This window comes from Mesocricetus auratus, unplaced genomic scaffold (genome assembly GCF_017639785.1).
Source record: "Mesocricetus auratus isolate SY011 unplaced genomic scaffold, BCM_Maur_2.0 Super-Scaffold_100007, whole genome shotgun sequence".
In the NCBI taxonomy this organism is placed as follows: Eukaryota; Metazoa; Chordata; class Mammalia; order Rodentia; family Cricetidae; genus Mesocricetus; species Mesocricetus auratus.
In genome coordinates, this window is record NW_024429191.1 from 63,153,574 (window position 1) to 63,179,185 (window position 25,612).

The following is a 25,612-nucleotide window of genomic DNA, read 5'->3' on the forward strand; positions in this document are numbered from 1 at the left end:
AAAGCTGGAGAGATGGCTCAGCAATTGAAAAGTACTTGCTGCTCCTACAGAGGACTGGGATTCAGTTCCCAGTACCCACACAGTAGCTCACAACTGTCTCTGACATCAATTCCAAGGGATCTATCTGATGCCTCTTCTAACCTCCATGAGGTTCCTGCATAAACATAATGCACACACACACTACTAAAATAAATACTAAGAAAAAAAGAGAAAGCCAGGAAGTTGTGGCACACATCTTTGTCCCCAGCACTGTCAAGACAGAAGCAGGTGTACAGAATGAGTACCAGGTCAGCCAGAGCTACACAGAGAAAACCTGTCTCTAAAAATCAAAGAAAGAAAAAGAATAAACAGTGGGCAAGCAACCACAGAATCAGGGAAAATATGTGAATAAAGATTAATATCCAGACTATAAAGAATTCCTATTAGCTAAACATGGTGATTTACACCTTCAATCACAACACACAAGAAGCCAAGCATAACCTACACAGAGATGTTGTATTGATAATACACACACACACACACACACACACACACACACACACACACATATATATAGCTAAAGACAGATACATATATAGACAAATATGTTTTTTAAACCAGGCATAGTGGTGCATGCCTATAATCCTAGCACTCAGGAGTCAGAAGCAGGATTACTCCAAGTCCAAGGCCAGTCTAGTCTACAACTCAAGTTAGGCCAAACAGGATACAATGTTCTAAAAGAATTCTCAAAAGAATCCCACCTCTTAGCCAGACATAGTGGCACACACCTTTAGTCCCAGCACTTGGGGAGGAAAGGCAGGAGGATCTCTGTGAATTCTAGAACAACCAGAGCTACATAGTGAGAACAGATCTTGAAAACCAAACAAACAAAACAGAATTACCCCTGCTCCCCAACATTAAGAAGGGATATCACTATGTAGCCCTGACTAGCCTGGGACTCACTGTTTAGAGAGCAAGATAGGGTCAAAAATGCAGAACAGAGATCTACCTGCTTCTGTATCCCAGAGGCTAGGATTATAGACATGAGCTAGCACCATGCCAGACCCAAAAGAAACTCAATTTAAAATATGAGGTCTGGGGGATGGAGAGATGACTCAGTAAGAGCACTGCCTGTTCCTCCGAAGGTCCTGAGCAACCACATGGTGGCTCACAACCATCTGTAATGAGATCTGGCGCCCTCTTCTGGCCTGCAGGGATACATGCAGGCAGAACACTGCATAATAAATAAATACATCTTTAAAAAAAAATGAGGTCTGTGGAAGCTCAAATGGCCCCTGGGTTACATTTCTTCAGAGATGATATACACATGACCAGTAAGCATGTGAGGAGATCCTCAGCATCACCAATGCAAAGTCAAAACCACAACTAGTGCCCTCATTCTTACTAAGATAGTCACTATTAATAAACCAAAAGTGAAGCAAACACCTAGATGAAAAACCAGTTGTAGTAGGAATGTAAAGAAATTACTGCTGCATGCTGTGGGTAGGAACATAAAAAAAAAAAAACAAGAAAAAAAAAAACAAAACTATGGTGGTGCATGCCTTTAATCCTAAACACTCAGGAGGCAGAGGTAGGTGGATCTTTGTGACAGTGAGTTCCAGGTCAGTTAAAGATACACAGTGAGAGCCTGTTTCAAAACAAACAAAAAGCCATTTAAAAAAGACAGAACACGAGCCGGGCGTTGGTGGCGCACGCCTTTAATCCCAGCACTCGGGAGGCAGAGGCAGGCGGATCCCTGTGAGTTCGAGACCAGCCTGGACTACCAAGTGAGTTCCAGGACAGCCTCCAAAGCCACAGAGAAACCCTGTCTCGAAAAACCAAAAAGACAGAACACTATGAAAGCCAGTATGGAGAATCATCAAAATAAAAACTACAGAGGCAGCTGAGATGGCTCAGTGGATTAATGTGCTTGCTGCCAAGCCTGGAGACCTGAGTTTAACTTTTGGGACCTACATAGTAGAAGAGAACTCACTTCTAGAAGTTATCCTCTGACCTCTGCATACACTCTGTGGTATGTGCCTGCCTACACTACACCAGTACACATAAAAATTAAAAAAATAAAACCACCATATGACTGAGAAATCCCACCTCTAGGAATAAATTATGCATGTTTTGCAGGCCCACGACTGCAAGATATGGAAATAATCTATATGTTTATCAATGGATGAATAAAGGAAAAGTGTGTTCTACATATATCTGGACATTATTCAACTCTAGGTATATGGTGGTACGTGATTACAGCCCTCACTAGTTGAGAGACTGAAACAGGAGGAACACTTGGGCCCAGGAGTTTGATACCAGCCTGAGCAACACGAGGGGGGCGGGGGCTGCAAGATGGCTGGGCGAGTGTCACAGCACATACACAGAGGTCAGAAAAAAAAAATCTTGGGAGTCAGGTCTCTCCTTCCTGTGAAGGTTCTGGGTTGTCAGGCTTGCTGGTAAGAACAGACAAGAGACAGAAACAGGAGGGAGAAACAGGAAAGAAGGAGGGGAGACAGTATATAATAATGCCATTTAGAAATCAACCAAAACAGATTACACACACCTCAAAAACTGAAAGGAAAACTTAAGAGCCGAGCAGTTTTAAGGCTCTGCAAACACTCTGACAATTATTACACTGTCAAATATCATCCTAGGTAAATTTTACTATGCTGTCAGTCCTCACAATTTCATCTAATCCCATCATAAACCCTGTATTAATCCTATAATTATATTTGGAAAGGTGGCTCAGGAGTTAAGAACACTTGTTGCTCTTACAGGGGACCCTGGTTTGGTTCTCAGCACCCATATCAGGTGACTATAGGCTGTCTGTAACTCCAGGGAATTCCAGGGAATCCAATGCCCTCTTCTGGCTTCCACAAGCACCAACACATGTGGTGCACAAACATACATTCAAGAACATACAAACACACATAAAATAAAAAACCTGCTTGCCCTGCAGTCCTAGTAACCTGAGTTCAAACCCCAGAACCCATATAAAGGTAGATGGAAAAAAGTAAGTGCAAGATGTCTTCTGACCACCACACAGGAGCTGTGGCATGTGCATCCATGCACAAGTATTAGTATATACACGCAAAGCAGAAAAATTATCATAGATTTTTAATGAATAGAACAAGTTCTATGCAACCTCAACTATCTCTTTTTTTACACATAAAATTGTTCTTCTAATCAGTTTTCCTTCTCACTCTTAGGATATTTCTAAAATAGACTATCTTCTTATTAAAATAAAACAAAACAAGAAACTTCAGAACATTAGTTTATTATATACCTTCTGGGTAAACAGATTCATACTTAAAGAGATAGAAGAGACATTTTGTACCTATTTAGTTCCCTCTCCCAAATCTAAGTAATTGATATACTGTCTTTTATAACCAAAAAAAAAAAAAAGACAAAGTTTACCAAAAAGAAAGGAACTGAGTATGCAGTTCATTAGTTTGTTGCCATTTAAACACCAATTTTGTTAACATGTTTTTTATAATTTTGTTTTATAAAGTGAACCCAAAGTGATTACCTGTTCTAAAGAAAAACGTAGCAAATGTGTTTCAACAGAACCCACCCTAGTAACAATGACATCACTAGATGGTTCCTTTACCAGTTTCTCTCCTTTCCTAAGAGATTGCAAATGCTAATGGCACTTAGAAAATTCTTTTGTAATAGTACTCTAAAAAGAATAACTTTAGGTTACATGAAAAAATACATTCTAACACTATCTAAAATTTCTGACAAATGATTATAAAAGAAGTATTTCAAATCAGGAAATAAAAAGTTTAGGCGGAAGCAGGATCTCTTGTATCTCAGGCTGCCATGAATTCATGACCATCTTGCCTCTACCTCCCAAGCACTGGGATTATACTCTTGTTCAACCATGCCTAGTTTATGCTGGGCTGGGAAATCAAACCCAGAGCTCACACATGCTGGGCAAGTACTTTACCAACTGAGTCACAACTCGAAGTCCAAAAGCTGCTAATTTAATTTTTAAATGATTTTAACATAAAACTGAGGATTTTTTTTTTTTTTTTTTGGTTTTTCGAGACTGGGTTTCTCTGTAGCTTTGGAGGCTGTCCAGGAACTCGCTCTGTAGACCAGACTGGCCTCGAACTCAGAGATCCACCTGCCTCTGCCTCCTAAGTGCTGAGATTAAAGGTATGCGCCACCACCGCCCAGCTGAATATTATCCTTTCTAAAGTGATTAACTATACCCTCAAGAGATTCAATCAACTGTAATTCATAAAAGACTGATCTAGAACAAGCAATAATAATTACATTAAAAAAAAAAGACAAGAGAAGCAGGAAGTGGTTTTGATGGTTAAGAACAAGCATTACTCTTACAACTAGGTCAGGCAGCAGCCCACAACGGCCCTAAACACTTCACACATATGTACACTTAAAAGCAAACACTGGGTATGGCAGTGCATGACTGTAATCCCAGCACTCTAGGACAGCCAGAGCTACACAGAAAGACTGTATTATAATAAACCTTTAAACATAAATAAACCTTTATAAAGAATTAACAGCCAAGCTGGAGAGATGGCTCAAAGGTTAAGAGCATTGACTGCTCTTCCAGAGTACCTGAGTTCAATTCCCAGCAACCACATGGTGGTCACAACCATCTGTAATGAAATCTGGTGTCCTCTTCTAGCATGCAGGCATACATGCAAACAGAACACTGTATATATATTAAACAAATCTAAAAAAAAAAAAGGAAACAGCCAAGAAGGCTAACATTCAAAGCGAAATTGCCTACCCTGACTCTTAGTACCAGATGTTAACAGGAAGAATATTGCAATACTATTAAAGGAAGCCAGTGATAGGCTACTTTGAATGACTGGCACCTAAGATACCCTCCCCACTACATCATAATGACCTTTGCACTTACCTGTGCTTTCGCAGATATGTTTCTAGTGTTTCTAAAAGACAACTGGAGTCAATTAAAACTACTTCATCCCTGCATTCCTGGGACATTAGTTCCCATACATCCATCCAACATCCTCTGTAAAAAGAGTAAGTATTAGTGTAAAGGAGGCATACATGAGGTAAAAGGTTTAAAAAGGCAGAATAAAGGATTGCTTGGTTTTACCTGGCTGTTCCCTGGAAAGGTCCATAATGGAAAATGATCCTACACTTGCTGTCCTTCCTGTGGTCTTCACTACTTCTCTTATCTGTACTTAACTTCTCTGAACTGACACTGCTACTGCTCCCTTCACTGCAGTACAGTATGGTACAAAGCTTAGTGACACTGAGATAACCTGAAGAAATAATTTCTAAGGTCTATGTTAAAATCATGAATTCTTTAACATATTAAAATATTAGTAAGATAAAGCTTCAAATTTAAATAATAGACTATATATTTAATCTTAATACATTGTTATTTAATGTTTCACATGTTTATATCAAACACTTGACTATCAAGTTTACTTGATACAATTTAACATTATTTACAGTTATAGAAACAGAAACTGGTATATTGAGTACTTTACAAGCATATATACTTGAAGTGTTCTAAAGCCACATGGCATTTTAAAAGTTTCACCTACTAAACATGGATCAATCTTCAACCAATTGAAAATTCTCTAATGTGATCATTAAATGATTATTAAGGCACTCTTATTTACAGCTAGCTGATGGCAACAAAACTTATCTACCTTCACATTTCCAAGTATCTATGAAAGTCATATATTAGTCTAACAAAAATACGTAAGTTTACACTTAATGAAAATAGCATGCTAAGATGCACACTCTATACAGCCTTAGTAGGAAGTACTATACACATATTTCTTTAAACTTACTGAGAACTTCCCAGACCCTCTTCCCCAACTAGTTTCAGTGTGGTGTGGGTCGTGCATTTTGCTGTGTGGCAGATGTACATTCCTACAGAAAAGTCTGTCTATATAACAGTAAGGACAGTCTTCTAGATTTTTTTGCTAATTCTGAACAACTGGATCCTGCCTGATCTTCTGCAGGTCTCATTACAGTTCTAGAAATTCAACATCATACTTGCTTAAGATGGAAAAACCCAAGTCTTTTCAGAGCTAAATAAGTATTTCTCAACTCCCAGCTTAACATCGTGTCATTATACAATTCAGGACTTTAACTCTACTAAGGGGGAAGAGCCAAACCAAGGTCTATCTCTCTGACAACAAAATGTCAACTCCTGATCTATCTTATATGTTAAATCCTCTCTCTAAATCCTCATATTCCTCTTTGATAGTTTAAGTGACCTACCACTGAAATCAGATCCAGGTCTTATGCCTCAGGTTATTCAAGACATGCTTTCTGAAGAACAATCTTTCAAAGTTACTTCCTTCTTCTACTCATGTACTCCCCGTGTGGCTTAACCCACTACTAACTTGTATTCATTTTCTATCACTCCAACCAAGACACTGCTTCCACTCAACCACCAGTCCTGCTCATCATCAGTGCTGTAAAACCAGTGTCCACAATGGGGTCCACAGTGACTCAGGAACATTCAATATAGCTAACCAAACCAACTTGAAACACCCTTCCTCAGTTTCCTCTTACCCCTCTGGCCATACCAGGCCATACCCACTCAATTTTCTGATTGATGGCTTCTTTTGCATCATTAACCAGAATCTCCTAGCATTCTCTGCTCTTGCTCTACTTTCTCTCTACATGATTCTACATACCATGTTCTCATATTACCCTTATTCACTCTACTGGCCTACAAATTTGGGCTGGATCTTACTTTCAGATACCAAACTTACAGACAGAAAACAACTAGGATTTACTTGGATAGTTAAAAGAACACTCTCAGTAAAGATGACCAAATCACTGCTCTTTATTAAGCTGAAATCCATGAGTATTCTTTCCTTGGAAAAAAGGTTGGTTAAAAACAACAACCTAAGGCTAGGAAACAGAAAAGAACAGAAAATGAGGGCTTCCAAACAAGGTACTCTTTCAAGGTACTCTACCTACTCCAGGCATCCTGACTAAACAGACTATAATTACTGACTACCATCTATATACATCAGGGAATAACCAAAGTACCTTAGTTAAATCACCCAATTTAAGATCAACTAGCTCCATTTATATTAATTTCACATTCAATAAACAATCTTCAAAAAAATCTGACTTTCCATGTAGAGAAACTGTACCTGAAAGGGAACATGAAAATTGTGGAGATTTATTTTTTTATTTGTAAGCTACAAGATGTACTACTTGTCCATTAGAAGTAGACACCTGCTGGGTGTTGGTGGCGCACGCCTTTAATCCCAGCACTCGGGAGGCAGAAGCAAGCGGATCTCTGTGAATTCAAGACCAGCTTGGTCTACCAAGCAAGTTCTAGGACAGGCTCTAAAACAATACAGAGAAACCCTGTCTTGAAAAACCAAAAAAAAAAAAAAAAAAAAAGTAGACATCTGACAAAGCCAGTCACTGCAGAACAAGAACAGAAGTTGCAGCCAAACAGGAAGAACTGGTCTTCACAGGAAAACAGCACTGAGAATAGGTGTGTAAGATGCTAGGCTATCTGTTTTTTATTAGTCCTCAATAAAGTACGTGCATAAAGAGGCTAAAGTGTAACTCAACGGTAGAATATCTGACTAGCACATGTGAGTCCCTAAGTTCAATCCTCAGAACCACAAAAAAGAAGAAACAACAACAAAACCAAAGAGGAAGACAAGAAAACAAAACTAGAAGGCAGACCTTTTTACTATGTCATATTGTTCAGCTCTTTTTCTTTTTCGGTTTTTTGAGACAGGGCTTCTCTGTCAACAGGCCTGACTGTCATAGAACTCACTCTGTAGACCAGGCTGGCCTCAAATTCCGAGATCCATCTGCCTCTGCCTCCCGAGTGCTGGGATTAAAGGCATACACCACTACCACTCAGCTTAGCTCATTTTCTGATGGGAAAGTTAAGACTGAAACAAGCATTTAGAGAGGAGTACTCAAACAATACAGATAAAAACAAGTATTTATGTGAAGTGCAGTAGTCAGTACATGCCTGCTATCTCAATACTAGGAAGGTACTAAGAGGATCAGAAGTGCAAGGTAATCTTCCACTATACAAACTATACAGAAAGTTTAAGGCCAGCCAGGGTAGACCCTGTCTCCAAACAACAACAAAATCCCACAAGTATGCAAAATAACTTACTCAGGAACTACTATTGGCTATACAGACCTTTGTCAATTTCATAGTACCCTGTATTTAGATACTATGGAATATATTGCTCTTGTTTAGATCCTACCTAAAAATCAATGCAAAAAGATATTTTTATGTACAACAAGGAAATCTGAATACCAACTGGTATGAGATTATCATAGTTAACTCTGTTAATATAGTTAATGCCCATCGTGGGCATGAAAATGTTCATCTGTTTCAGAGATGCATGTGAATGAAGAATACCAGGATGCCTTGAACTTTAAAATATTTTGGCAAAGAAAAAGGCAGATAGATGAATGAAACACATGTTTCAAAGTTTGCTAAGTACTAAATCTGAGTAAGGTACACAGGATGGAAGGAGTCCCTGAAGTCTCCATTTGTGCTAAGGAGGCTGAGGATGGTGCATCACTTGAACCTGACTAGCTTAGACAACATAATGAGATGCTATCTCAAATAATAAGTCTCTACTTAGTGGTCTTTCTACTTCTCTGTATTTAACAGCTTTCAAAATTTTTTTGTTTGTTTATCTGAGAGATAGGCTTTTATTATGAAGCCATAGCTAGGCTAGACCTTGCCACGTAGACCAGGCTAGCCTCAAATTCACAGAGATCCACCAGCCTCTGCCTCTCAAATGGTAGGACTAAAGGCTACACCAGAACCACTCAGGCATAGGAAGACCTGGGTGTATCTGAGTCTTTATGTTAGAAAGGAAATCGTCTATAAAATGATTCCAATGACTTTGAGATACTTAACAGTTAACAAAAGTTTTATATCACTTTATTCTCCACCAAGCAAAAATTTCTTTATATCTCCCTTTAAAATAATGCTGACTCTATTCTCCCCAAGTAATTATTAGGGGCAAACCAACAAACAACTGTGGCACTGTGCCAGGAAATAGGGGCAAACTAGCATTGTACATCCAACCAAGAAAACTGAAAATTATTACACAAATATACACCATCATAACTGATTGAGGCTTTTTAAAAATCTTTAATAAATTAGAGAAACCTATAAGACAAAAATAAACATGATGGTTACAGATCAAACAATATTACAACTTTGAAAACTTTAACATTAGTGGCATAAATTTCTCAAAAATTTTATCTTGTGAAACATAATTTAAAAGGAAAAACCTTAAACAAGTCAGTGACCTTACAGTTTCAATGCAGAAAGAGCACTAGAAACCAAAAACATTTTTATTTTGACGTGTCAGAATGTAACTCAATTAACCCAAGTGGCAATGTGTTATCCTTTTTGCTAGATATGACCAACATTTATATACTCAACATCAGTGAAGCATTTTGGTATTCACTTGTACTTACCCCAAAGGTTTAGGTTTGTGTGTATCTAAGGAGTGCAACTGACATCTCTTGTTCTTCTTACTTTTTGGAATAGCATCTATCATATCATTTAGTTTGGACCTAGTAAAAAATAAACCATTAAAGGTTGGTCATTTCTCTTTCTAAATTTAAAATCTGTTAGTTGCCTTTTTGTGAGAAGTATATTTAACAGTATTACAGAGGTATCACCTATCCTGAACATGCCTTCAGTAAACTCCTATGCAAAGCAGTCTCTACTAATTTTCCCCCTCTCCATTTCTAGCCAGTCCAGCTGGAAGAAACCTACTTTACTCAGTGCCCTTTCCCTAGACTACAACTCTTACCCTGGTACCTACCATGTGTCTGACACTCTGACATTTCACAGACTGCTTACATGACTTTCACCCATTCTCCTTTGCTCAAATGTTATATAAATACATATTACACCTTTGAGAGGTCAACCACAGAAATTTTGTATGAATATACAATGTTGGGCTGGCACAGTGGCTCATTGGTAAAGGAACCTGCTGCCAAGCCTGATGATTTGGGACTAAACATGGTAGGAGAACTGACTCCCTGAAGCTGTCCACTAACCTCCACACATGAGTTTTGCATGTGAGCACACACAAATAAATAAAACAAACACAGTGAATGTGTATATACAGAATATGTATATGTAATGTATAATATTACTGCACACATACTACATCCAACCAATTAGCAAAGCCTGTCAACAACTACTGTAACTTTTTTTTTAATTTTATTTATTTATTATGTATACAATCTTCTGCTTGCATGCCAGCAGAGGGCACCAGATCTCATTCAAGGTGGTTGTGAGCCATCATGTGGTTGCTGGGAATTGAACTCAGGACCTCTGGAAGAACAGTCAGTGCTCTTACCCTCTGAGCCATCTCTCCAGCCCCCTACTGTAACTTTTATATATACATATATCTACAACTCTATCACTCATCTCCCTTGTCAAACCCACCAATCTCTAGTTACTCAACTACAATCTCCCAAATGGTTCCATACTGCCACCGTTGCCTTTTACATTCTAGACTTCTCTTAGCACCAAGGGTAACCCTTTTAAATCGTATTATCAGATTATGTTATTTCTCTGTTCAAAAACCCTCTAAAGCTTTTTTTCAAGCACTTAAAATCCAAAGTCCTGCTAGAGCTACAGTTCAGAGGTAGAGCACTTGAGTAATGAGCATGAGATCCTGGGATCAAGCTGCTAAACTTCAAAAATAAATCAAGAGTCTCTTCCACCACCTCCAAATAGAAGACCCTCTGGATATGGTTTTCCAATCCCCTTTCCACTGAAACCCAGTAAAGGACACAAGTAAATAATGTGGATATCCAATTGAAATCTCTAACACATAACAAATGAACTCTAAAAAACTGCTGCCTAGGGCTGGAGAGATGGCTCAGAGGTTAAGAGCACTGACTGCTCTTCCAGAGGTCATGAGTTCAATTCCCAGCAACCACATGGTGGCTCACAACCATCTGTAATGAGATCTGGTGCCCTCTGCTGGTGTGTAGACGTACATGGGGGCAGGGCGTTGTGTTCATAATAAATAAATCTTTAAAAAAAAAAAAAACTGCTGCCTAGTCTTGCCCATGTCAGTAAAAGGAAATCATGTTATACTTAAAAAAAATTTTAAAAACTGTTTTAATTACATTTATATATGTATGTACGCATGCACACACGGAGGTGAATTCAGTCACATGTGGAAGTCAGAGGGCAGCTTTTGGGAGTTGGTTCTCTCCTTATATCATGTGGGTCCTAGGGATCCCACTAAGCCATTAGTCTTAACAAGAAGTATCTTGGTCTGCCTATACTTTATACCATAAATCTAAGAGTTATTACTGAAGTCATCCTTCCCCTATCAATCTATACAAAAATCCTGTTGACTCAGTCCTCAAAATATTTCAGGATCCTATCATTTCTTTGTGTCTTTACCACAATCCAAGTCACCTCTTTCTCCATTTTTATACCTACCTTGTACTCTCTTCACTTTATTTTCAATACGAAGGTCACTGTAGGTCAAATTTCAAGTCAGACTGTGTTGCTCATCTGCTTAAAACTCTGCAAAGCTTCCCGTCTATGTGGAGTAACCACCTCAGCGAGACCTATAAGGCACTATCATGACTGAACCTTTATTACTCTTCTGATCTCACCTTTTATTACTGTTCTCTTTACTCATCTGGCTCCAGCCAACATGGTCTCCTTGGTGTTCCTGAGACATAAAGACAATTCTAACCTCTGACCCTTTATGCTTGCTGCTCCTTTTATACCTTTATCCAGACAGATATAGGACTCCTCTGCTTACTTTACTCACCATCCCAGATCATACTCTTCATATTAATTTAATCCACTCACACTCTCTTAGTGTTGCCCATCTTACTGTTTTCTTTGTAACTTATACTCAACCAACTACTTGCTGTTTACCTCCACATGAGAAACTAGAAGCTGCTCAATAAAACTGTTGAATTCAATCTTTGCCCTAGCCAAATTTAGGGGGGAAGCCCCATTGTTATCAAGTTGTTTAAAATTAACTATTTTATTAACAAGCTGTTTCTTAATTAACTATACTTACCCATGTACATAAAATAATGTATAAAGCTTCTTTGCATCAGTCATGCAACTTCGAGTCAGAGATAGTACTCCCTTGGGCCCTACTGTCAGGGGTTCAAGGGCAGGATTTCCAGACTCGACAAGCTGAGAAAAAAGGCGTTCCACACTGCGACGACAACCAACGCATGGGACAAGCTGAGAAAGTGCACTCAAGACTTCACGTGATGTTACCACCATGGCAATACTTAGATCTTGTTGCTTAAGCATACTATGTCGCTGAAAGGGAAAAAGAAAAATGACTACTCCTTGAAATATAAAATTACTTTTTCATTACTGTTTGTCTTCTATCACTGGAAAAAAAATGAGGCCTACCTTACCTATGTAGGAGCCTAAAATGAGTAACTATGCTTAGTGTACATGAATGTAATCTGCTAGTTATGACAAGGAAGAAAAATGAATGTGAACCACAGCAGTAGAGAAATGGGCAAAACACTGATAAGTAATTTCTACTTAAAGGAGTTATCAGTTATGTTACAATTAACACTCCCAGAAAAGCAGATAAGAAAAGAATATAATATTCAAATATTTATTCATTTTCACTATTAATCTTTCTTTCATTCAAAGTGTACTTTAAAAATAGAGTTCTTGGCTCCAAAACTACAAAGAAACCCTGCCTCAAAAAACAAACAAAACAACAAAAAACATGAGTTCTTCAGTAATCTAAAAACCTAATTCCTATTATTTTAATTATATATATATGTACACACACACACACACACACACACACACACACACACACATATATATATATATATATATATATTGCTGAGACAAGGTTTCTCTGTGTAACAGCTCTAGCTGTCCTAGAATTTGATTTGTAGATCAGACTGGCAGCTAACTTGGAGATCTGCCTGTCTCTGCCTCCCATGTGCTGGGATTAAAGGCACACACTACCACTGCTCATGTTAGTTATATATTATTGAGTATTTGAAAAGTATCTTATTTCTAAAGAAACAAATAAAAATCAGAAAATTCGTATTATAGGATTAACTTTAAAAAAATGTGTGTGGGTGGTACTAAGGATCAAACCCAGAGCCTTTATACATGTTGGGTAAACATTCTGGCATCAAGAGACATCCCTGGTCCCAACAAGTTCTTAATAATGAAAACCAGAAGCCAGGCATTGGTGGCACACGCCTTTAATCCCAGCACTCAGAGGCAGAGGCAGGTGGATCTCTGTGAGTTCGAGGCCAGCCTGGTGTACAGATTGAGTTCCCGGACAGCCTCCAAAACAATACAGAGAAACCCTGTCTTGAGAAACCAAAAAAAAAAAAAAAAGGAAAGATGACCTGTTAAAATCAAAGACTTTTTGAACCTATAAAATGTGAATGAAACCCAATTCTTTCACATGATTAATCTAAAAATCAGATAACTGTATTTACAAAAGTAAAAAATGAAATCAACTTCAGTGCACTATTAATACCTAGGGAGAAGTTACTGTGTGGTGGGACAAGCCTTTAGTCCCAGCACTCATGGGGCAGAAGCAAGCAGGTATCTGTGAATTCAAGTCCAGTCTATTCTACATAGAAAGCTCCACTAAACAATGAGATCTGGTCTCAAAAACATACGCACAAAAATAATAAGCCAGAAGTTATAGCTAAACAGTTAAATGGTTTAAAACATACATGACTAAAAACTGTGATTTTAAAACTTTACCTGGGCATTGGTGGCGCACGCCTTTAATCCCAGCACTTGGGAGGCAGAGGCAGGCGGATCACTGTGAGTTCGAGACCAGCCTGGTCTACCGAGCAAGTTCCAGGACAGTCTCCAAAGCCACAGAGAAACCCTGTCTCGAAACAAAACAAAACAAAACAAAAAAAACAACAAAAAAAAACTTTACCTGAATAAACTGCTTTAGTTGTGCACCATTATTCTGATGTCCATCGAGATTTAAAACATTGTCAGGAAATTCCATCACCATCTTAAAAGGCAAACAGAACAGAAATCACTCATTCCATCCTTTAGACACAGTCTATGGCATACTTTGTAAACTATTAGACAGAAACATCTATAAAACTAGACTGTCTACTGAAAAAGGAAATCTAATAATCAATGTATAAATTTTCATATTTTTGAGTTTAGTGTATGAACACACACTCTCTCCCCCCTTCCCCCCCATAGGTAAGCAGGAGTCAGCTCTTTAATTCTACCAAATGGACCTTGGGGATCAAATTCAATTTTCCAATCTTGGTGGGCAATACCTATACCCACTGAGCTACCTTCCTGGCCTGAAGTATACAAATTTCTAAAGCTAAACACAATTTAACCATTAGGAACAAAGGCACTAAAGTCAAACACACAGGTGGAATCCAGGCTTTGTCACTTAGTATCTATGTCAAGACTCTGAACAAGTTACTTAACCTGTCTATTTCCTTAATTGTAAAATAAGAGTAAGTAATAACTTCTAATATTTACTAACACCTGGCTCTGGTGGGTAAAGGTGCTTGTCACCACACCTGAGTTTGAGCCCTGGAAGAGAAAGGGTGAAAGGAAAAGAAAGAATAATCTACAGATTGTCCTTGAACCTCTATTATGTTCACTGTGGCATATATGCCCCATCTCCCACCCTCATAAATAAATGGAAAAATTTTGGGGAAAAATACCAAATACTTATTTTGAGCTGGGATATAGCTCAGTAGTAGAGTGCTAACCTAGCTAGTACTAATAGAACCTACTAAAGGCTCTGGATTCGACTCCACAAAAACAAAATTTATTATGTAACTTAGAACACAGTATCGAGCATTTAGTTAAGGTGCGTGCTACATACAATGAAAAAGGATGCACTGAGGAATTTATTCAGTCATAAAAACCCACTACCAGAAGAATTTAGGAGGCTTCAGTGTGTGATGATGGGAATTAGTAAATTCACTGATCTATGATATTACACCATTTTTAAATCATTAAGGCCTGGCATTGGTGGCGCACGCCTTTAATCCCTGCATTCAGGAGGCAGAGGCAGGCGGGATCTCTGCGAGTTCGAGACCAGCCTGGTCTACAAGGGCTAGTTCCAGGACAGCCTCCAAAGCCACAGAGAAACCCTGTTTCAAAAATCAAAACAAAACAAAACAATCAAAAATCCATTAAGTAGAGAGAGGGCTAGAGAAATGGCTCAGTGGTTAGGAGCACAAACTGCTCTTCCAGGAGACCTTTACATTCCCAGCACCAACATCAAGCAACTCAAATGCCTAAAACTACTGCTTCAAGGTGATCCAATGCCTTATTCCACTGGCACCACACTCATGTGTACACACAAGCACACGCACGTGCGTACACACACATATGTACACATAATTTTCTTAATTCATGAAGTTATATATGACCAAGGAAAGAGCTTAGCTGAAAGATGTAGGAAGTATCACAATTTCACAGATTTGAAAATGTATGCCTTGAAAAACAGTAATACATGCACAGGACTAGAGAGATGGCTAGGCAGTTAAGGGAACCTGTTCTCACAAAGGACTTGAATTCCATTTCAGCACCTACATGATGGTTCACAACTGTTTATAACTCCAATTCCAGGCAATCCAACATCGTCTTCTAACCTCTGAGGGCACCCAGCACACGTGGTGTACAGATACATATGAGCCTGTTTTTTTTTTTTTTTTTTTTTTTTTTTTGGTTTTTCGAGACAGGGTTTCTCTGTGGCTTTGGAGGCTGTCCTGGAACTCACTTTGTAGACCAGGCTGGCCTCGAACTCAGAGATCCGCCTGCCTCTGCCTCCCAAGTGCTGGGATTAAAGGCGTGCGCCACCAACGCCCGGCGAGCCTGTTTTTTTGTGGCTTTTTTTTTTCCTGTTTTTTTTTTTCCAGACAGGGTTTGTCTGTGGCTTTGGAGGTTGTCCTGGAACTAGCTCTTGTAGACTAGGCTGGTCTCAAACTCACAGAGATCTGACTGCCTCTGCCTCCCCAGTGCTAGGATTAAAGGCGTGCGCCACCACTGTCGGCTCCATGCCTGTCTTTACTGAAACAATGTAAAAAAAAATTTATCAAACATAATATACAAGGACAAACTATTTCCAGATAACAAGGGCCTCGGATTCCTATATACCCAAAAAGTGTAGTCAAGATATTGTCAAGTCAAGACAGAGAACCCATTTGAGGCAAAAACAAAAATAGCAAATTCCACGTCCTTGAATGTTGCCTTAAAAAGATCCTTCCCAGTCTGGGGGTGTAGATTTGTGCTTGCCTAACATGTACAGAGCCCTGGGTTGAATCCCCAGAATGGCATACATCCCCATGAGGATATAGGCACATGCCTATAATCCTAGAATTCAGGGCAGGAAAATCAGAAGTTCAAGGCCATCTTCAGATTAATGGAGACAGACTACTTAAGACACTGTCTAAAAAAATCCTCTCTTCCAACAAATGCCATGAGGATCTGCTTCTTAACAGAAGGGACTATTATTTTCTTCTCTTCACATTAAGAACAATTGAAAACATGCTTGCTCTAACAATACATGGAGGTCTCAATAGACATAAGAAAACACAAGTTTTATTTTTTCTGAATATGATAAAAGAATACTGTTATGTGAAACAAGAGAAATGGATATTATAGACTGACCATCTAAAGGATTTCGGTTTCACAGATTTAAAACTGCATAGACAATTTTGCATATATATGGCTTATCTTCCAGAAAAAAAAGTTGCTGTATAACAAATGACATTTCCCTACATGTTGATATCTTTTCCAAATTTATATTTTTTATGTATTTGTTTCAGTTAACATAGGGTCTCATGCAACCAAAACTGGCCTTGAACTCCTGTTCCTTCTTCCTCTACCTCACAAGAGCTGAGATTACAGTCATTAGCCACTATGTGATTTTCTTTTCCAAGTATATTATAATGCACATATATTACTTATTATCAAGGGGAAGTCAGTGTTCCTGCTTCCAAATTTACAATTGTATCACCTCGCAAGACATGCTTCCATTCTTCCATTTCAACAGGTTTTATTGTTTGCAAAGTTTCTTCTTCCATAAACATATATAAAATGCCCAAATCTCACTGTTTCAAGGCTCACTTACCCAATTTTCAGGCTTCTCCATCGCAATATCTTATTTCTATTTTATCTTTTTAGTTGTCTCTTTACTATCCCCAATTCATGTTGGTAACAATACTTACTGCAGCTTCAACACTTACTAGGTGTGATAAGCACGGATATCACCTTTACTAACACTACTAAGTACAACTGAATGCTATATCCCTAAATAATCTGTTTAGAATCACGTTATTTAATGAGCAAGATATCTAATAATGTTATCCACTGTATTTACTGTAGCCAAACTTTTTCAAATTTTAAAGAAGAAATAATTCTGGTATCAGAAACCTTGGTCCAAGAAGGTGGTGGTGATGCACATCTTTAATCCCAGCACTTGGAAGGCAGAAGCAGGTGGATCTCTGTGAGTTTGAGGTCAGAAAACAAACGAAACCTTGATCCAAAATAGACATGATGGCACATGCTTATAAATCTCATCACACACAAGGCTGAGGCAAGAAAATCAGCCTGGGCTACATAGAAAAACCTACATTATGCCCCTACTTCATGACCATCGTCACTAAGAAACCCTGGTCCTGAAAACTAAAACTAAAACCAGTTAATAGGCTAGGGATGGCTCTTGCCTACCATGAACAAAGCCCGAGGATTGACCCTCAACACTGAAAACAGTTCAATTAACTCATGTTTTTCAGAATCACCTTACAGGATTTAAAGACTAAAGAACTTAACTATCAAGCTAGACTTACAGTCTGCAGTGCAGCACTTGTCTAATATGAACAGTTCTGGGTTTAGGCTCCAGAGCACAACTAAGAAAATAAAACTAGGTGGAAGTCAGAGAACTTAACATTAAGACCCATTAGCAGATCTTTTAATTCTTTTTTTTGTTTGTTTGGCTTTTTTTGTTTTTTTGTTTTTTTGTTTTTTTCGAGACAGGGTTTCTCTGTAGCTTTGGAGGCTGTCCTGGAACTCACTTTGTAGACCAGGCTGGCCTCGAACTCACAGATAGCAGATCTTTTAAAAATCACAATTATTCAGAGGCTTAAGAGGCTAAAGAAAAAGGATCAGAAGTTCAGCCAAGGCCAGCAAGACCAAGATGGCACAACAGGTTAAATAAAGCACTTGCTGCCAAGCCTGAAGACCCAAGTTCAATCCTAGAACAACTCCAAGTTGTCCTCTGACCTCCACACATATGGGAATGGGGTGGGATACACATGCTCGTACACATAGACACACATACAAATAAATACACACAGTTTCTTTAAAAAAAGATTTAGGGACAGCCTGGCCATCTTATTGAAACCACATCTTAAAATTTACAGGTGTGGGGGGATGGCAATTGAAAGATGGCTCAGTAGTTAGGAGCTACTCTTTCCAGAGAACCCAGTTTGATTCCCAACATCCATACAGTGGCTCACAAATATCTGTAACTCCAGTTCTAAAGGATCAGACACCCTCTTCTGGCTGACAAGAGCACTGGCCATACACATGGTACACAGACATACATGTAGGCAAACAACCACACTCATAAAAATAAAAACTTTTTTAAAGGGATGGGGATGCTCACTCCAGTAGTAGAACATTTGCATAGCATATGGGAGACACTAGGTTCAAACACCAGTAAAACATACACACATATGCTACCCATACAAAGGGAAACAAAAAGAACAAATACATTCTCACCAAACAGCATGAGTGTCAAAATCAAATCCATTACAGAGTTCTTCCTGAACTGGATGCTTTCTGTTTTCTCTTGAACATCTGTTTTTTGGGTTTGTTTGTTTGTTTGGGGGGGTGGTTCAAGACAGGATAGCTTTGGAGCCTGTCCTGGAACTCACTCTGTAGACCAAGCTGGTCTTGAACTCACAGATCTATGCCTGCCTCTGCCTCCCAAGTGCTAGGACTAAAGGTGTACACCGCTACTGTCCAGTTGAATGTCCGTTTTAACCACAGACTCTGCCCCAAATAACTACCTCATCCTTGCCTTTCAAACATTTAAGATAACGGCTTTTTATTGTATTGTTTTTTAGTCAACTAGTATATGTCATTGTTTTAAGAGAACAGTAAGAAAAGGGGAAAGCAAAGAGGCCACTAGCACTATTGTCTCCATTATTTCAAACCACTTCCTTGACTTAATCTTAGATTCTAGGTTACCTAAAGGAAGACAGCCCTGTAAAGTACTTGAGGTGTGGTTTCACAGAGGAATCATTAGTGTTCAGCTGCATGATGAGAATGCCTATCCAGAGCCATCCAAAAATAGAACAAGTCATTGCACAGCAATTACTGCTTTGTAAAGTTTATTGCATCCATTACTGACTTTCACTCTTAAGCATCTGTCCCAGTTTTACCTGACCACAAAAAAAAAATTAGTTTCAGACCATTCTCATGAGCTCTAACCAACAAAATTAAGTTTGTATTTATCAAAATTAGCATCACCTTGATTTTACTCTTCTGTGTCATTATTCACAAAACTAATTTTAACATGCATCACTTCTAGGAAAGTTAAATATTAAAGAGCTAAAAGAAAACACGAAATACTAACTTATAGCATATGCTAAACTCCTAATTCCCCAGCATCATCATTTTATTCCTTTTAGGGTCAGACAGTTAAAACCTGCTATCAATTTCTAGTCCATTTATTATTTTGTGTGTGTGGGGGGGGTCATATGCATGCCAGAGATGCCTGCTTAGAGGTCAGAGGGCAATTTACAGGAGTCAGTTATTCCCTTCTATCATGTGTGTCCCAAGGACAGAATCCACATCACACTTGGCAGCAACAACCTTTACCCACTAAGCCTTTTTTTTTTTTTTTTTTTTGGTTTTACAAGACAGGGTTTCTCTGTATTGCTTTGGAGGCTGTCCTGGCACTCCCTCTGTAGATCAGGCTGGCCTCGTACTCACAGAGATCCACCTGCCTCTGCCTCCCAAGTGCTGGGATTAAAGGCGTGTGCCACTAACACCTGGCCACTAAGCCATTTTTGTCACCCCAGTTTATAGTCCATTTGGATCAATTTGAATTAAAAGGGCTGTCTTCTAGAAATGTTGCAATAAAAGTTCAACAACATGAATCAAGAAACTTGTAAAATTTTCTAATCCTTCAGTAAGTACATTTCCAAAAGCCCAATGGAGGAAAATGAATGGTTCAATGCATTGTCCATATTTCTACAGTATTATTCATAACAAAAATTAGAAGCCAAACTTCATGAGAGGATATTACAGAGTATCATACAACTTATACAACCATTAAAAACATTTTAAAATGACAAAAGCAGTGGTACACATCTTCAGTCCTAGCATTTGAGAGGCTGAGATAGGATCATTCAAGCCCAGGAATTTGAGATCATCAAGACCCCATCTTAAAAAAGATGAGAGGGTCATCAAAATGGCTTAGTGGGTAACGGTGCTTGCTGTCAAGTCTGACAACCTGTCTTCCCATAGTGGAAAAAGAACTGACTCCCATACACTGTCCTCTGACTTCCACATATGTACTATGACCTATATACCTACACACAATGAATAAATGTATACATGTATATTTTTTTAAAGCAGAGTATAAAATGTTTCAGACAATGTAGCTCAATTTTGTGTAGTGATAACTAAAATGAACTCTGCTTCTCTCTAAGGCATAAAGTTAGAGTAATTTGTTTTGTTTTGTGAGTATTAAGATTTGATGAGGGAGAACTACATATTGTAATTCTATTTATTCTTTTTTTTTTCTTTAATCTTGTGAGTAAGGAAGGAGAGATGGCTCAGCAGTGAGGACTATAGTTCCTGGGAGATTCAATGCCTCTTCTGACCTCCTCAGGGTCCTGCCCACACATGGTGCACATAAAAACAGTCAGGCTCAGGCACGCACGCGCTCTCTCTCCTCTTCCTCTCTCTGTCTCTCTCTCTCTATCTCTCTCTCTCCCACACACACACACACACACACACACAATTTTTTTAAAGAGTTATTTATTTATTACATATACAGTGTTCTGCCTATATGCCAGAAGAGGACACCGGATTGAATTGTAGATGGTTGTGAGCCACCAACACACACAATTTTTAATCTTGCTGAAAGAAACTAATTCCTCAAAGATATATCTAAAATTAAAATCTGCATTTTGTTATTTTATACTTCTATAGTACTATGGCTATACAACCTGACATTTTCCTCAACAGTATAGCAACTGATAAACTTACTTATTTACTTAGGACTTATCTAAACTATACCTGTATAGTAATGTATTCGAGTGTTCAAAACCACTGAAATTACCATAAGGACCCTGTAAATGTGAATACAACATGTAACAAGAAGCTTCTAAGATGGGCTGTGGTGAAGCATGACTTTAATACCAGCACTCAGGAGGCAGAGGCAGGCAGAGTTTTTCTGGTCTATAGAACAAGTTCCAGGACAGCGAGGGCTGTCAAGAAACCCTGTCTTGAAAAAGAAAAAACAAAAAGGCTTCTTCACATACAAATATCTTAATTTCACTTTATTAACCTAAGTAAAAATCACCAGTTTTAACTAAGTCTAAAAATTTTACTATCTCTGCTGAAACGATAAAGCTGTGTAAACTGTAAACATTGTAACTAGACTAACATCTATCTGCAAACAAAATTTCTAAAACCATTTACTCAAAGATCACAAGGTTCCCCTTTTGGGTGCCTAAGAACAAAGATCAAACCAAGCTAACTTCAGGCACACACTGCCATCCAATATCAACGGACCAATACACAACACACACCTCTGCCTCTTCTTCCCATTCCCTCCCAACAGGTGTTTTGTTCTGCATTCTCTCTTTAACCGGGATTGAGAAGAATGATCTTGGAAAAAAGCTTGAGTCCCTAAATATGGCATAGCTTTAAGTGAATTTTCACTAACAATTCATTCATTAACAGCAGTCAATGATGTGCCCAAGTTTCCAAGACAAACTAATCAAATGCAATTCTTAATGGTAAAACTCCATTCCTAAGCAAGGAAAAGTTATATCCTATTATTTTGAGTTATTTAAATAGCTTAAATTTTGTTTTTGCAACAAGTCTATAATACAATAAACGCAAAATTCAGACACCCAGTACAAGGCAAATGCAGGTGACACTAAACCACCATGTAAGTTTATCTGTGAACTTGGAAATTCACATCATTGTTAAGAATGTAACACATACTGTTCACTTTAAAATGCTTTACAAAGTATGTATTGACTAATGTGCTGCATTTATATTAAAGGTACTTAGGCCAACATTAAGTTGTCTTAAAATTTGTAATACACAAAATTTACATTGGTGTTCCCTATTTTCATGCTATGTATTCAAAAGTAATATCCAAACCTCAGGATTAAGAAAACAATGCACTTGAACACAAAAGGTTGATATCAAACTGTGTTTTGGAAGGTTGTTCGCTGAAGGGGAACAGAAGATAATAATAAATGAACTACGATCAAACGTTGTCACATTTAGAAAGAAATCATTTAATTGGTCAGTGCTCTAGTTTGGGCATTTTTAAAAACTATTTTAAATACAAGTCAATTATAAATGCAAGAAAATAAGAAACCACAACCAATACATACAGGTAATTTCTAAATCAACATAAATTCTAGTCAAATCAAATTCTACCATGTCTCATTTAAAAAAAAGAAAGAAAAACATGCTTTCACTTGCAAAGTTCTACGGAAGTGAATCGGTCAATAGCTCAGCTAACCCTTTAAAAGTACTGCAGCTCTTAATTGAGACTGGCAAGAAGAAAGACACAGACTGGCATCTCTACAATGACTTGCATTTTATATAAAATGTTAAAACCTCCTAGATACCAGCAAAAAAATTTTTTTTCAGGGAGATAAGGGATCTGCCATCGAATGGCAAAAAAGCCAAAAGGTTAGAAGATGAAGAGACATATACATCAGATCACAACCGGTGAGTGTATAATCCAAGAGCGTTAACATAAAATTCAGGTTTCAAAACTTGTTCGGAAAGGGTTCATTTCATTTCTTAAAGCCTGGCAAGCAATTGCACTCATTTCCTGCTCAAAACTCAACTCAAATTTCTGCCATTTCCTTCTAAAGGGAACAGCACTGCAACACAGGGCAGAGGGTCCGCAATGGTATACCAACCCCAAATCCTAAAACGACGACTCTCCCACGTTGTGCCTTTACCCTCACAATGAGCAGTCGGCTTTTCACACTACTTTTACACACTCAGTAATTTGGTCTCCTAAAAACGGCTACTTGTAAACTAAACATTGCCAAGAAGGCCCATTTTGAAGAGTCATGGCTTAACACAATCATTTCCAGAATTATAATATACTAGGCAATGCGAGACGTATAAGGAAGTCAAATCATTTTAGTGGAATCTTCACCGTGCAAGAGCATGTCACTCTGCCCTCAGTAATTACGTTTATGTAGTGACAGCTATAGTGTTAAAATACAAAATACACAGGTAGCAATGCAGCTGCGACATTTCCAGATAATTAAGCCTCCCGGAGGGTAAGTGGTTTCTGTAGGGGGTAGGCCCTGAAACGCCCCAGCTCCCTCAACCCTTCCTTTCTCAGGCGCGTGCTTACGCAAAGCAGCGTCTCAAAGGAAGGGGTAAAGGCCCAGGGTTATGGGGGGGGAAGGAAGAACCTCAAAGTGCGTTCGGGGCGCTGGGCTTGGGGTCCGCCAAGAGAACCGAGGGGCTCGCTGCAAAGGCAGGTTGGTGGGGCCTGTCGGCAAGAAGGCGGCCTCGCCTAGGAGTTGCAACACACTCTTTCTCCAGTGCGCAGCGCTCGGCCTGGGGGAGGGGGAGGAGGGGAAACAGCTGCCAGGAGAGCAGCGGGCCCAACCCGGCCCGGCCCGCTCACCGTGAGGGTGTCGTCTATGTAGAGGGGAATCTGCCTCCTCTCGAAGGGGAACTCCTCCTCCCCGTCCCTGCACACTGCCACCAGTCGCGCCATCGTCCCCGACGCTGCCGTTGCCACCGTCACCACCTCCTCCCAGCTGCCGCTGCCGCTGCCGCCGCTCCTGCCGCTGCCGCCTCCTCCCAGCTCCTGCCTGCAACAGCCAAACCCCGCGAGCGTAAGCACCCGCCACCTCTCAGCACATTCGCCACGGGGGGAAAGGGGGGGCGCGGAGCAAGAGGACGGGAGAGCCGCGCTGCGTTTCCCATCACCCGATTCCACACGCGCTCAGCCAATCAGTGCCCCGCAGCACCGGGACCCGCCCCCTCGCGCCGCCTGCCCTCCCCCACCCACCCACCCACCCCCCGTCCGCCCTCCCGCCCGCCCGCCCGCCCGCCCGCTGGCCTCCAGTCAGGGTCCAAAGGAGAGGCGGAAAGGACCTGCTGGCCCCGGGACATCCCCGCCCAGCTTGGGAGTCGGGGCTCCAGGAGCTCATCTCCGCCTCGGCTCCACAGCCCATGCCCGCACCCCGCCGCTGACCCCCTTCTCCCCGCTCCGAGCGCCCCGCCCAGGCGGGACCCTGGGCTGCAGTTGCCCGGCGCCACCCCGCCCCTGGGAGGGGTCGACCCCGCCTCGGCTCTGCAGAGTTCGGGGGTACGGGCAAGCTCAGACCCGGTCCTCACCCAGGTCGGAGGAGGGCTCTTGGTTCTGACCTTCACTGACTTCGTGGACGCCTCCCTGACCCCCACCTCTGCTCCCCGTTACCGGCTGACGAGGCCCGCGTCAGGGCCGGCCTGGGCGGGAGCGCGGCTGCGGATGCCGTTTCCTCTCCAGGCTCAGTCAGCCGCTCGCGCCACGGGGAGTGTGGGAGGGAGGGCGGGGGACGTGGGGAGGGTGGGGCCGGGAGGGGCCGCGAACTCCGGGCGGGGCCTGCCTCTTCTCGCGAGACCGCGGCCGCCTCTCTCGGGTCCCGACTTTCGAAATCTGCGTGTGGTGCGGGGGCAGCTCCCTGTGCAATCCCGTGGGCTCACCCACCCGGAGCCCCGGATTTACCGAAATAAGCGTGAAATAGAGCCAGTAGGGGGGCTGAGCAGGGGTAGCCTGGGTCTCTGTCCGTGCCGAACTAGGATCTGCTCTCCCGAGGGCGGAGGGGTGAAAAGCGCCTCGTCTGGGTGGACAGCATGAGTCCAGGCCCAGGTAGGACTTGGGTCAGTGGTGAGGAGCTGAGGCTGTCGAGGTCAATGAGAACGGACAGTGGAAAGACATCTGGCCATGGTTTCCAGGATTTGGCAGTAGGACTTCCACCACTGGAAGATTGGAGAACAAGCTCTGCTGCTACCCTGATTGACCCGGAGCCGATCGCCTTACGGGGACTGCATCAAGATCTCCCAGATGGATACGTGCAGAATTTGTTATTTGAGAAAAAATTGAACAGTAGTCTGTGTACGTTCCGACAAGAGGAACTTCTTGAGTTAATATTAACTTAGGGACTCCCTTGGGCAAAGTACTGGTAGTGGCCAAAGGCCCTTCCGCCTGACCATCTTCCGAGAACCAGAGCTGCTGTAAAGACAATTCCTCTGCACTCTGCCCGCTGCCACGTTCTTAGGTCCTAATCTGAGGAGGTCCGTCGTAAAGCCCGAAGACTGTTTTAACGATAAATCCATTCGCTGCTGGTACAACTGCCTGAT

At 40.5% G+C, this 25,612-nt stretch overlaps 1 protein-coding gene across 6 annotated transcripts in view; it reads right to left on the bottom strand.

Moving 5' to 3' along the window:
- Ggnbp2 (gametogenetin binding protein 2) overlaps positions 1-24,788 on the bottom strand; it is a 38,622-nt gene extending 13,834 nt beyond the window's left edge. For 2 of the 6 annotated variants that reach the window (XM_021231090.2, XM_021231089.2), the window contains exons 1-5: positions 23,889-24,078; positions 13,917-13,997; positions 12,039-12,292; positions 9,442-9,540; positions 4,877-4,990 (exon numbers count right to left, since the gene is read on the bottom strand). In XM_021231090.2, the coding sequence (XP_021086749.1) occupies positions 4,877-4,990; positions 9,442-9,540; positions 12,039-12,292; positions 13,917-13,997; positions 23,889-23,981 (641 nt within the window). In that variant the 5' untranslated portion in view covers positions 23,982-24,078. Of the gene's footprint in view, positions 1-4,876; positions 4,991-5,077; positions 5,204-9,441; positions 9,541-12,038; positions 12,293-13,916; positions 13,998-23,888; positions 24,205-24,607 lie in introns of those variants that run through there. The other 4 variants (XM_021231091.2, XM_021231092.2, XM_040749381.1 and 1 more) reach the window with 4 other exon arrangements.
- Positions 24,789-25,612: the final 824 nt, after the last annotated feature.